Raw genomic sequence first — 13,447 nt, 5'->3', positions numbered from 1 at the left:
TCACCCTTAAAGTAACATTACCTTATTACTCATGGCAGTGCAGTGTTTATCCTGCTAGCCCTTTCCCAGGTATTAAACACAGCTCAGTCTGTACCAATTCCTTGTGGTTGATAGAGATGATGTCACAGTCAGAGCATGTGGAGATTCAAGGCGAGAGGGCCCAGACCTGATCAGGGAGTGTGTGGTCATGTTCCAGTTGGGACTTCAGGTCTAGTGGCTTGTGTATGTTCCCTTTCCTGCCCTGCTCATAGCCGAGAAGTAAGAGGCAACTGTGAAATTAGGCGCTGTTTCTCTACCGCTGCAGTCTTGGGCCCCGACCCTGGGCCCCAAGTGGGTGCTGTGTTCTCTGTGATGCCCAGCCATGGAGCCAGAGAGAGCTAAGCCCACACACAAATGCCACTTGAGCCAGCTAACCCTTCTGGACAGGGCAGTCAACGCTAGTTGTTGTCAAAGCTCCCAAGGGACTGTTCACTGAACTGTGAGGGCGTCCATCCAGGCCTGGGCTCCACCCCTGAGAATCTGTAACTGGTAAAGGAAGGTGCTTTCTCCTAAGTATAACTGTCTGCGGAATGAGTGGGGACACAGGAGCGAGGTGTGAGCATGAAGGAGCTGGGAGGCCATGGGCTGTCACTTCCACCTCTGGTAGAGCAAGACTCACAATGTGTGACATAGGCTGTGACCAAGAAGATTCTAAGGACTCTCTCCCTGTGCCTAGGTGCTTGGCATTTTTACCCCTTAGGGCTGCAGACATTGCAACCCGCTGTGGTCTCCTGGTGGGCAGCAAAAGAGAGCAGGAAGCAGCCAGAGGTGTGGGAATCCAGAGACGCCTCCCAGCACTTCCAGGTGAGGCTGAGGGTGCTGAGGGTGGGGAGCTCTCCAGCCTGGCTTTGCAGGTTGGAGAAGTCACACAAAACTCACACAAAGCCACAAAACAACAACACCCTTCCTGGGCTGTTGGAGGTCATGGGGGAGCTAACTTGCCTCTAAAGGCGACTCAACAACCCAAAAGTTATGTACATCCTCAGAAAGCAGAAGGAAGGGCTGGCAAACGGCCTTGTTGCTTTCCAATGTGATTTCTCCATACTGCCAAGGCTTCCGTGTGTAACATCCTGACCAGGTACCTCCCACCCCTCCCCCAACTCACACTGTGGCTTAAGACTTCAAGTATATAGTAGTCTGTGAGTCTGGAGGAACCAGTAGGCCCTTGTGGGCTATGCCAGGACAGTCTGTGCTAGTTGCTTAGTGGGCCAGCTGGCCCAGTCCCTCACAGGGACAACTAACTGCCCCTGCCTGATCTTTGTTCTCCCATCGAGCTAGCCTGGGTTTGCTCCCATAGGTGTTTTCTAGAAGGGGAAACCACCCAGGTGAGTTGGGACTTGGGGAAGCAAATGGCAGGACCAGAGCGGGTTCGAGGAGGGGGAGGCAAAGAGCCTGCTAGGTCACTCTGCAGAGGCTGTAGTCATGGGCATGGGACAGTAGCCAGGGTCTTAGATTAGGGCAGGTCTAGGGTGTGCTCTTCAGGGCACAGTCGAGGGTGACATGTGGACGTAGAACCAGACTGTAATAGAAACACAGGTTACCTGACACTCTGTCCCCCGGCTGGGGTGCTGGCACAGCGCACAGCCTGCTTGCTGTGCGGTTATGAGACCTGAGTTCATATCACCAGTACGACTAGCACAGGCTTGTGACCCTGGTGCTGGGATGGTGGGGTGCAGTCAGGTGGATCTCCAGGGCTTGCTTGCTGTCTAGTCAGTCTAGCTGAAATGCTGAGCCCCAGGTTAAATGACTCAAAATATAAGGTGGGAGCTGGGTGTGGTGGCGCAACCTTTGATCCCAGCACTCCAGAGGCAGAGGCAGGCGGATTTCTGAGTTCAAGGCCAGCCTGGTCTACAAACTGAGTTCCAGGACATCCAGGGCTACACAGAGAAACCCTGTCTTGAAAAACAAAAAACAAAAAACAAAACAAAACAAAAATATATATGGTAGGGAGCCATAGAGGGAGACATCTAATGCCAACCTCTGGCTTCCCCTTGTGCAAACACAAGCAAGTATACCTGCACATACATGTGCACACATACATATATACATGTGCATACATACATACATACATGTGCACACACACATACATGTGCATGCACACACACCTACATACATGTGCACATACACACATTGCACACATACATGTGCACACATACATACATACATACATGTGCACACATACATGCATGTGCACACAGGTGTTGGAAGTTAAGATCTGGTTCTTCCTCTCAGTCCCATGCGCCTAGAAATAGGACTCAGACTCAAAATATTTACAAAGACCTTGGTCATATAGCTAGGTCTTCTCTTACTGGATCATAACTAAAATAACCCAATTACTTTTAACCTACATTCTGCCATGTGGCTGGTTACCTGTGCTTGGGTACCATGCATCTTATCTCCTCACATCTTCCCCCAGTCAATCTCCTGCACCTGGCCTATTCCAGAATTCTTTCTCCTTCCAGATGTCCCACATTCTATTTCCTGCCTAAGCCATAGGCCATAGCCTTTTTAATTGACAGGTGACGCATCCATACAATCCACAAGATACTATCTGTACACACATGCTTACACCACATACAAGAACATGGCACACACACAAACCTATTGGTCTTAGCAGGGCATGGTGGCTCACACCTGTAGTCCTGGCACTTGGGAGGATACGGCAGGAGAATCACATATTTGCAGCCTGGGCTACATAGTAAACTGCAGGAGAGTCTGGACTGAGTGAGATCCTTTTTCAATGAAACAACCCCCACCCTCCCAAACTCTTAGTTCTCTAGTGAAGTGAACTTCGCCTGTATCAGCTGAATTAAGCTTGCCACATATTAAATATGTTCTAGCACAGTATGATCTTATTTCTTAAAATTATGGCATATTCTGTCATCTGCAAATTCCTTTTAAAACTGACTCCTGAAGAGATGGGGGCAATTCAGTCCTGGGCCACCTTTCATGTGACAAGGGGAAGCAAGGCCAGCAGAGCACAGCCAGGATCTGCTTGTGGGCAGACTCAGTGAAGACGCTGCTTGGAGATGTGATGGTGGGGCGGGCTGGGCGGGCTGGGAATGGGAGCCTGTGCTTGCTGCCTTGGGAGTTGTGCAAGCATGTTTAAAAGAGAATGCCTACAACCCAAGACCTCTGCCCCAAAGTCCTTTGCCCTTTAAAGGACAGTTGGTAGATTGTGTTTTGTAATTTCCCTTGGCAAAGATTTTGTTGTTTGGCCAACAGTTGTCCTCATATTCATGACATACTATCAGGTGCACCGTTCGTTAGCTCTGAATGGCTGTTACTACAGCTTCTCTAGGGCATTCGTTTAAATGAGGAAAATGCAAACCTTTTAAACCGTTTCCTCTTTGGTATAATTATCTATGGAAGAGAAAAGCAGGTGAAAGCCAAAAGCTGCCTCCCCCACCTTATACAGCTCATGGGGGGGCTTCCTAGCTGGGCCCCTGTGACCATCCTACAGATTCACAACATTTTCCTGGCCAGTCCCTGTGCTCACACTCCCTCTCCCAGCTGTGTTTCCCTCCACGTGGGGATCTGATGGTGACAACATGTTGAGGGGGGCTGGAGGTGGGGGAGCCCTCCTGCAATGCATGCCCAGGATCTCCTGCCAGATGCTGCAGCTACCAGCCATGTCCCAGCTGGTTTTGCCCTGTTTGTGTTTCCCTAGAGAGACTTTCACTACCACTGGCTGTCCTGGAACTCCCTCTGTAGAACAGGCTGGCCTTGAACTCATAAAGACCCACTTGCTCTGCCTCCCGAGTGCTGGGATTAACAGCCTGTGTCACTATGCCCAGCTGCCCTATCCCAGCTGTTCCAGTGGCCATACTCGGGAAGCCTGTGGTGTGCTGCCCTGGGCCCATGCTCTGTCTTTCCTCTGGCCCACCAGGCTGAGCATCGCATACTCGGGAAGCCTGTGGTGTGCTGCCCTGGGCCCATGCTCTGTCTTTCCTCCGGCCCACCAGGCTGAGCAGCGCATACTCGGGAAGCCTGTGGTGTGCTGCCCTGGGCCCATGCTCTGTCTTTCCTCTGGCCCACCAGGCTGAGCAGCGCATACTCGGGAAGCCTGTGGTGTGCTGCCCTGGGCCCATGCTCTGTCTTTCCTCTGGCCCACCAGGCTGAGCAGCGCATACTCTGGAAGCCTGTGGTGTGCTGCCCTGGGCCCATGCTCTGTCTTTCCTCCGGCCCACCAGGCTGAGCAGCGCATACTCGGGAAGCCTGTGGTGTGCTGCCCTGGGCCCATGCTCTGTCTTTCCTCTGGCCCACCAGGCTGAGCAGCACATACTCGGGAAGCCTGTGGTGTGCTGCCCTGGGCCCATGCTCTGTCTTTCCTCTGGCCCACCAGGCTGAGCAGCGCATACTCGGGAAGCCTGTGGTGTGCTGCCCTGGGCCCATGCTCTGTCTTTCCGGCCCACCAGGCTGAGCAGCGCATACTCGGGAAGCCTGTGGTGTGCTGCCCTGGGCCCATGCTCTGTCTTTCCTCTGGCCCACCAGGCTGAGCAGCGCATACTCGGGAAGCCTGTGGTGTGCTGCCCTGGGCCCATGCTCTGTCTTTCCGGCCCACCAGGCTGAGCAGCGCGTTCTCTCCCGGGTTCACTCTCTGGAGCGGCGTCTGGAAGCCCTTGCTGCAGACTTTTCCTCCAACTGGCAGAAGGAGGCCATACGGCTGGAACGCCTGGAGCTGCGGCAGGGGGCTGCTGGCCATGGAGGAGGCAGTAGCCTGAGCCATGAAGATGCCCTGTCTCTCCTAGAAGGGTTGGTGAGCCGCCGCGAGGCTACCCTGAAGGAGGACTTGCGCAGGGACACAGTGGCTCATATCCAGGTGGGAGAACATTGTTGCCTGGAGGTGGGGTGGCACATTTCATAAAGGCAATGCCATAGAAAACCCTGACAGTCATGTGGGATGTAGGAGGCCCCATGGGGCCCGGGGGAGATGGTAGTGTGTCACTTAGGGCCATTTGCCAGGTGCCCTGTCAAGATGAAGATGATCCGTCTTCCATGGTGAGAGACGTGTCAGGCACAGGTGGTATTCCTTGTATTTCAGAGCCTTGTAGATAAGACCAGGAGCTGAAACTCCCGGAAAAAACCCTAGAAGGAACCCAGTTAGACCATGTCTAGTCACAAGTATTCCGAGGGCAGCTGTCAAACCCTCTTGGTGTGGTGGTGCACACCTTTAATCCCAACACTTCACTTAGGTAGAAGCAGGGAGATCTCTGAGTTCAAGGCCAGCCTTGTCTACAGAGGGAGTTCTGGGATAGTCATAACTATATAGAGAGATGCTGCCTCAAAAGAAAACAAGAAGAAGAAGAAGAAAAAAAAAACACCCAAAACAACCAGTCCTCATATCTGGTAGGAAGAATTGGCTACCCTGAGGGCAGAGCATCACCAAGACTCGGAAGATCTCTTCAAGAAGATCGTCCAGGCCTCTCAGGTCAGTGGGCTAGGCATGCAGCCCTGCACTGGGATCTCACCCAATTACATCTGTCCTTGGTTCTACCATGGATACTGCTGGGATGTTGAGTAGAGGGGGGTGGGATAGTCTCATGCCTTCTCTGGGGCCTGAACTTGCCTTGGACAGACGGTCCACAGTGACCCCGGGATGTGCATGGTGCAAGGGTGGTGTCTGTGCTGAGTGTGTTGTGCTCAGTGAACATAACCTAGGTGGGAATGAGTCTGATAAGGGCTGAGACTCACAGGACTTCCCCTGCTTTGATCTTTGCTGAAAGCGCTGGGGCACCCGTTCAAGGTCGTGGTTAAGCAAACACTCCCATGTAGAACTCTCAGACTTCTCTGAACTCATCTTGGCTTATTCTTGCCCTTTCTTGCTGCTCTTAGGAGTCCGAAGCCCGAGTCCAGCAGCTGAAGACAGAATGGAAAAGGTAATGGCAGCCACCTGGCCATGGCCTGCTCTGCCACCCCGTTAGGGTTCTGCCTGGTTGACTGAGACTTAGCTTAGGATCCTGCCTATGGCCTCTACGGTACAAGGCAGGTTGGTAAGGCCTTGGGGAGGCAGGGACAGGCACGGCAGTGAAACTGGAGCCTGTGGGCTGGTCTTTTCTGTATGCCTTCTGCTCTTATGACCTAGATGTGAAGGCATGGCAGGCTGTGGCATTGTGAACTGTGCTGTCCAAGCCTACAGAGAATCAGGTCAGAATTAGCTGTGAGACAGGCAAACCCAAGCTCCTGGGCTGTGTTCTACTGCCAGACTCCAAGGGCAGCCCTGGCACTTCACACACAGTGATGGGCTTCCAGCTTATGACAGGAGTCAGTCAGGGGTCCCTCATCCTTCCTCAGTGTGGCCTTACCTTGCTTCCCTCCATCTGGAACTAGCATGACCCAGGAGGCCTTCCAGGAGAGCTCTGTGAAGGAGCTGGGACGGCTGGAAGCCCAGCTGGCCAGCCTGCGGCAGGAGCTGGCTGCCCTGACTCTGAAGCAGAACTCGGTGGCAGATGAAGTGGGCCTGCTGCCACAGAAGATCCAGGCTGCCAGGGCTGATGTGAGCGGGAAGTACCCAGAGCCCTACTAATCACCTCCCCTCTGAGACCACCTGCCTGGGAGGGGGCATCTGTCAGCTGGAGCAGCGTCTTTGGCCTGTTGTTCTAGAGGCGCATGCATGGCTGATCTGATGCAGGCCTAGGCTCTTGGGGAAAATGCTTTCCAATCCCAGTCTCTGTTCCCTGGAGAGTTCCTAGCCTCTAACACCTCTCTCAGGGGCTCCAGCCTTCCCTTCCAGCTCTGCTTCCTCCTCCAGTGACAGCCCACCCACCCTGTCATAGCTGCCCCTGCCATTAGTGCAAGCTTCTGAGTGACACTGCCTTTGTCTGTAGGTGGAATCCCAGTTCCCTGACTGGATCAGGCAGTTCCTTCTTGGAGACAGGGGTGCGCGCAGCGGGCTCCTGCAGAGAGATGAGATGCACGCTCAGCTGCAGGAGCTGGAGAACAAGATCCTTACCAAGATGGCTGAGATGCAGGGCAAGTCAGCCAGGGAGGCCGCAGCGTCCCTGGGACAGATACTGCAGAAAGAAGGCATAGTTGGGGTGACAGAGGAGGTAAGGGATGACTGTTCCCCCAACACGCTGCCTCTCCCCTGGAAGTCTCACACTGCCAGCTCTTCATGTGTGTTAGGACATGATAGACCCTCCTGGCTGGAGGTTCAGGTGTAGATTCTGGGCTCAGTGTGTGTGGGTGGTGGAATGAACAAAGCCTGCTTGGGTACTACTGGTGCCAGTTCAGCAGGGCCAGTTCATGGATATGCACGCAGTACCTGGTATGCCCCAATCACATCCCATGTCTGCCTGGGGCATGTTTTAGCAGGTGCACCGGATCGTCAAGCAGGCCCTGCAGCGCTACAGTGAGGACAGGATTGGAATGGTGGATTACGCCCTGGAATCAGGAGGTGTGTGTGCCTTCACCAATTCACCGTATCCTGGTCCTTACACTGGCGAGGCCCCAGGTCTGCCAGGCAGCACAGTGCTAAGCACACAAGGCTTGACACCAGCACAAACTAGACTCCCATCCAAGGCAAGGGTGGCTGAGGGAAGCCATGAGCCAGAGTGGACCCCTGGCTGGGAATGGCTCTGTGAGACTAGGTTAGAGCTAAGGGGTGGGCCTGAGGAACTTGTTCCCATGCTCTCTAAGGCAGGCAGTAGCAGTCTCTTCCCTGGCCGCCTTTTTAGTCCTGGAACCACTACCTGAGTAGTGGGCCAACCCACTTTGAGATTTAAAATCGTTCTTTCCTGTGACAGGAGCCAGTGTTATCAGCACCCGCTGCTCTGAGACTTATGAGACCAAGACGGCACTCCTCAGCCTCTTTGGCATCCCCCTGTGGTACCACTCCCAGTCACCTCGGGTCATTCTGCAGGTGGGCACTCTAAACACAGTGGGGGATGCCCGTCTCAGTCAGCCACAGATGGATTAGAGGCCCTGTTCTGACATGCCTCCCACCCCCTCCAGCCAGATGTGCACCCAGGCAACTGCTGGGCCTTCCAGGGGCCCCAGGGCTTTGCAGTGGTCCGCCTCTCTGCTCGAATCCGACCTACAGCCGTTACCTTAGAGCACGTGCCCAAGGCCTTGTCACCCAACAGCACTATCTCCAGTGCTCCCAAGGACTTCGCCATCTTTGTGAGTACCTGATCTTCAGTGGGCTATGTGGGGTCTTTGCTGAGAGTCACACTGAGGTGGCTCTGGCAGTGAGAGGTTTAAAAGAGAGCCAGGGAGAGACCATGATGTACGAGGGAGGTGGTCCTCCCTGACTCCTCCCTGTCTGCTTTTCTGTAGGGCTTCGATGAAGACCTGCAGCAGGAAGGGACACTTCTTGGCACGTTTGCCTACGACCAGGATGGGGAGCCCATCCAGACCTTCTATTTCCAGGTACAGGGCTGTGTGCTTGTGGGATGGTGCCTCACACTCCCAGTCAACAGTAGACATCTTCTAGGATCCAGTATTTGCACTACCCGGCAGAGGAATCAGGGATGGGCCTATCTTCCTACCCTGCCTTACTTCAGGGTATAGGGTGGAGATGACCCTCTCCTGTCAGTGACACAGATGGCAGCATCCAGAGCTTTCTGATCAGGGGCTCCGCCGAAGTGAGTTTTATTAAGGAAGGGTTGTGACAAGGAAGTGACTGCGAAGGGTGTTCAAGATGATCAATGTGCAGAGAGCTAGGGCCTCAGGGAGGGCACATGGGTGTCAGATGTCCTAGTCCTCTTAGAGGCAGATTCTGGAGCTAGGAATATAGGTCAGTTCATTTTAATTCATTTTGTTTAACTTTATTTTGTGTGTATGTGTATTTTGCTGGTATATATGTCTGTGTGTCATCTGTGTACTGGTGTCCTAAGAGGCCAGAAGAGGGCTTTGGATCCCTTAGAACCAGAGTGACAGACAATTACAAGTTGCCCCATGTGAATGCCAGGAATTGAACCTGGATTACATGGAAGAGCAGCCAGTGCTCTTAACTGAGCCAGGTCTTCAGTCCTATAACACGATAGCTTTAAGCAGAGCATACAGGCTAGACACTTGAGAAAAAAGCAAACAAGCTTCCTATGACCATTCTATGCACTGATAATGCTAACCATGACTGGGGATGAATTCTTAGATGAACTACAATTCACATATGGCCCAAGGGCTGCCTCACTGAGGGTGGTGACCCTTAGGAACCCCAAAGTCCCCAAGGGCCTTTGGCCTGGAAACTCTGTTCCAGGAAACAGAAACTTTAGAAATTCAGCTTTTTGTTTTTGTCATGAGCTCCGGGGCAGGAGACCTCTGGCTGCTGGACTGGTTCCCTGCCCCACCCCTTCTGTTGCTGAGGTGTTAAAGCACTCTGTGACTCTGAACCCCCTCTCTTCTCCCTAGGCCTCTAAGATGGCCACATACCAAGTTGTGGAGCTTCGGATCCTGACCAACTGGGGCCACCCTGAGTACACGTGTATCTACCGCTTCCGGGTGCACGGAGAGCCTGCCCACTAGTCTTCTGAGATCTTGGGCCTGTTGCTAGCCACGTGGGAAGCTCATCTTTCCCAGCATCTACCCTGCTCTGAAAATAGGTGCCCAGCACCCCACCGCTGCCTGCACATGCTTCTTAGCGCTGACTTCCAGGAGCAAGAGTGAAGAGGCAGCACGTAGAACTCCCTGCATAAGCCAAGCCACCAGGCTCCTATGCCTCTCTTAGTCTTCCCCCTAGAGCTAGGCGCCTACCAGGTGTATATATGTAGCATACTTTGGGGGACTGCGATCAGAAGTGAGGTGGAGGGACTGGCACCGGTTAACTCCTGGTAGGTGCCAAAGCCATGGGCATACCAAGCCAGAGCCCCAGGGATAAGCTGGGGGGTCTTGTGGCCTTTAGGACAGTGCTTAGCACTGTGCAGCTGGGACTGTCCCTGGCAAGTGCCTGGTAAAGGACACCGAGGCTGCTGAGCTCTTCCAGCATGGAGGGTACCATGGCCCGTAGGAGCCTGGGGTTCCTAGCAAACGGGAGGAAACCAGCTCCTGTGTGCCTCTGACGACTGTTGTCTGTGCCAACCTAAGAGATTCCCAGTGCTGGGACCACTGCTTTTTTTCCTGATGTGGGGTGAGGGTCTATTCTGTTTCCCATTCCTGCTGCATCCTGCCTGTGCCCCACAGCAAGCTTTCCACCCCCCAGGGAGGACCCAGCCCTGGCTTTGGGGCTATTCTGCAGGGTTGTCTAGAGGAGTGGGGAGATGACTTTGGGGGTTCTCCTGATTCAGTGCCAATAGCCACAGTGTGGCTCAAGATACAGGTAGAGGGGCTACACTAGCCCACCCCATTTAGAGTGGTCCTGTCTACTCTACAGCAACTCTCTTGGGCTCTCAGCTCTTGCTTACACTGCTTCCTTTCTGGCCTCTATGGTGGCAGTTAGATGGGGGCTGGGAGAGAGGGAGGGAGGGAGGGAGGGAGGGAAGGAGGGAGGGAGACATTAACTTGTGTGGAGAGGAGGAAGAGGCTTTTAGACTCAACGGCTGGCCCTGCTGTATTATATATAGAATTCTCAAGGTCTGTTTTTTGTTGTTTTGTTTTTGTTTTTAACTGAAAAAGCCACAGGCTTGATTTCTAGCCCCATTCTGAGGGGCACCAGCTGTTACCCAGTTTCTAGTTCCTGGCTCTTGAGGGGCTTGGTCCTGCCTGCTCTATGGAAGGGGCCAAGAGGAGCTGCAAGGCAGCCCGGTTAGTGTTCGGGTGAAATGGCAAGTTGTACAGCCCCCTCGGGCTTGTTTTGTGCTCTCCTGTCACAAATGCTGCACTGTTGATTCTTTCAAAACAAAACGAAACAAACCTCTCCAGTCTCTAATTTATGCCTATGCAAAAAATAAAGGATGCCCAGGATCATTGGAGTGTGCTTTTTTCTGGTTGTCACAGAGCAACTCAGCTGCTCTTGGGGGATACAAGGGACTGAATTCTTAGCCAAATCACAGTACCTAAAGACTTAGTCCTAATGCTCAGAGACCCAGGCCTTTGTTTAAAAACCATTGGACAAACTTGGAACCCCAGCTAAGGTCCACTCCAGTGTTTTCTGGATTTGAGGGCTGCCAGGAGGAAATGAGATGGCTTTAGGAGCTATCAAGAACACCTCTGTGGAGGAGGAGAAGGAGGACAATGAGGAGGGGGAGAAGGGGAGGGGAGGAAGAGGAGGGCTTTCCTGTCTGCCTAAACTCAGGCAGAGGGCCTCAGGCTGATGGATCTGCCAGGTCCTGGGGGAAACACCCTGATGATGGTTGCCTAGGTTCAGCCCAGGTGATGCTTCACCAAGCTTGAGGCGACTCCTACTGGCCACAGCAAGCATCTTGCTCAAAGCTGGCCCTTGCCATGGCTGAGAAAATAAAAGCAGGAACTGGTCAGCAGTGAGGAAAGGGCACTGGCTAGAGTACAAGGTGGCCCAGAGCTTGGTCCAGAGCCCAGGGACACTAGATCTGTACTCTAAGGGCACAAAACATAAAACAGATATCAGGGGAAGGAGGAGCCCTAGCAAATAGCCCGGTAACTTGTCACATACCACCAGGGCTCAGTGCCTCTGCCCCCTGCCCTGGGTCTCTCAGAGGCTGAGTTTCATGCCATTATCTCCCTAACTCTCCCCGAACGCAACCAAATACACACCTGTACCAGGGGCACAGGCCCCAATGAGCCTGAGCAGTGCTGTACGTGATGTGAGGACCTGGCCACCTCCATCCCACCCCACCCTGCAGCCTCAGTTCTAGAAAAGATGTTGTACACACAAGCTGCACATACAGAAGGCTGGGCCTTACACTTACCACTTACGAGGCTGACAGATTAACATCTTTATCCTTTATCGACTACAAACGGGCTGGTATTTTCTCTAGATGGAGAGCTGAGAGGGCTGAGTTCTGCAGGGACCTTTATAGTCCATACTGACCACAGTTCAACACTAAATTCAGTCAGCTCCCGTGGCCATATGCAGATCTACCTCCCTGAGGGGCAGAGTCCAGACTGGTATGGCTCCTGAACACAGTTTTAGTGACCACTAATGCTGACAGGGCACGGTTAAGTTCTACTGTGGCCAATGTTGTAGGAAGTCACAGCTGCCACTGTGCCATGCACCACCATGCTAAGGCCCCCTCACTACAAAGGCACCAGCCTAGGTGAGCCAGCGCCACCAAGCACAGGTAAAGAGCTGGAGGGAGAGGACTGGCCCCTAGCTGGGCAAGGCTGTAGGGCAATGCTGTAGGGCAAGGCTGTAGGGCGAGCAGGAACGAATGCCACAGCACAAATCCCTTACTTGAGCTTCAGTGTCCTCTTCCTCGGAGATGGCAGCAGTGACCGTCCAGTCCAGCATCACCACACTGCCTTCTGTCTGTCCAGCCCACCCATAGCATCATCACACTGCCTTCCACCTGTCCAACCCACCCACAGCATCACCACACTGCCTTCAGCCTGTCCAGAGCACCCACAGCATCACCACACTGCCTTCAGCCTGTCCAGAGCACACACAGCATCACCACACTGCCTTCAGCCTGTCCAGAGCACCCACAGCATCACCACACTGCCTTCAGCCTGTCCAGAGCACACACAGCATCACCACACTGCCTTCTGCCTGTCCAGAGCACACACAGCATCACCACCACACTGCCTTCTGCCTGTCCAGAGCACACACAGCATCATCACCACACTGCCTTCTGCCTGTCCAGAGCACACACAGCATCACCACCACACTGCCTTCAGCCTGTCCAGCCCACCCACAGCATCACCATGCTGCCTTCAGCCTGTCCAGAGCACACACAGCATCACCACACTGCCTTCAGCCTGTCCAGAGCACACACAGCATCATCATCACACTGCCTTCAGCCTGTCCAGAGCACACACAGCATCACCACACTGCCTTCAGCCTGTCCAGAGCACACACAGCATCATCACCACACTGCCTTCTGCCTGTCCAGAGCACACACAGCATCACCACCACACTGCCTTCTGCCTGTCCAGAGCACACACAGCATCATCACCACACTGCCTTCAGCCTGTCCAAAGCACACACAGCATCATCACCACACTGCCTTCTGCCTGTCCAGAGCACACACAGCATCATCACCACACTGCCTTCAGCCTGTCCAGAGCACACACAGCATCATCACCACACTGCCTTCAGCCTGTCCAGAGCACACACAGCATCATCACCACACTGCCTTCAGCCTGTCCAGCCCACCCACAGCATCACCACACTGCCTTCAGCCCATCCAGAGCACCTGGTTCCCGCACAAGCTCAATGAATCCACACAATCTGGAAGCAGGGATCTGTACAATGAGGAAAGTGAGGTCCCAAACTAGGTAGTGAGCACTGTCACCTGTGGAAGAGGGGTTCCTGGAGGCTCTATTCCCCTTGGCTCCATCAGGTACACAGAGCAGACAGAACCACAGCTGCCCGTGGCAGCACCCCCACCTAGAG

The 13,447-nt window shown here is 53.7% G+C and overlaps 1 protein-coding gene across 5 annotated transcripts in view; it reads left to right on the top strand.

The window, feature by feature from the left end:
* Sun2 (Sad1 and UNC84 domain containing 2) overlaps nucleotides 1-10,883 on the top strand; it is an 18,469-nt gene extending 7,586 nt beyond the window's left edge. For 3 of the 5 annotated variants that reach the window (NM_194342.3, NM_001205346.1, NM_001205345.1), the window contains 11 exons: nucleotides 716-843; nucleotides 4,607-4,861; nucleotides 5,393-5,470; nucleotides 5,875-5,918; nucleotides 6,370-6,535; nucleotides 6,867-7,088; nucleotides 7,351-7,435; nucleotides 7,785-7,900; nucleotides 7,993-8,160; nucleotides 8,317-8,409; nucleotides 9,391-10,883. In NM_194342.3, coding sequence (NP_919323.2) covers nucleotides 716-843; nucleotides 4,607-4,861; nucleotides 5,393-5,470; nucleotides 5,875-5,918; nucleotides 6,370-6,535; nucleotides 6,867-7,088; nucleotides 7,351-7,435; nucleotides 7,785-7,900; nucleotides 7,993-8,160; nucleotides 8,317-8,409; nucleotides 9,391-9,504 — 1,469 coding nt within the window. In that variant the 3' untranslated portion in view covers nucleotides 9,505-10,883. The remainder of the gene's footprint in view (nucleotides 1-715; nucleotides 844-4,606; nucleotides 4,862-5,392; nucleotides 5,471-5,874; nucleotides 5,919-6,369; nucleotides 6,536-6,866; nucleotides 7,089-7,350; nucleotides 7,436-7,784; nucleotides 7,901-7,992; nucleotides 8,161-8,316; nucleotides 8,410-9,390) is intronic. The other 2 variants (XM_030248502.1, XM_006520811.4) reach the window with 1 other exon arrangement.
* Nucleotides 10,884-13,447: the final 2,564 nt, after the last annotated feature.

Source organism: Mus musculus, chromosome 15 (assembly GCF_000001635.26).
Source record: "Mus musculus strain C57BL/6J chromosome 15, GRCm38.p6 C57BL/6J".
Lineage (NCBI taxonomy): Eukaryota > Metazoa > Chordata > Mammalia > Rodentia > Muridae > Mus > Mus musculus.
Note: the sequence above shows the minus strand (reverse complement) of the source record. Positions and strands in the feature narration are given on the sequence as shown.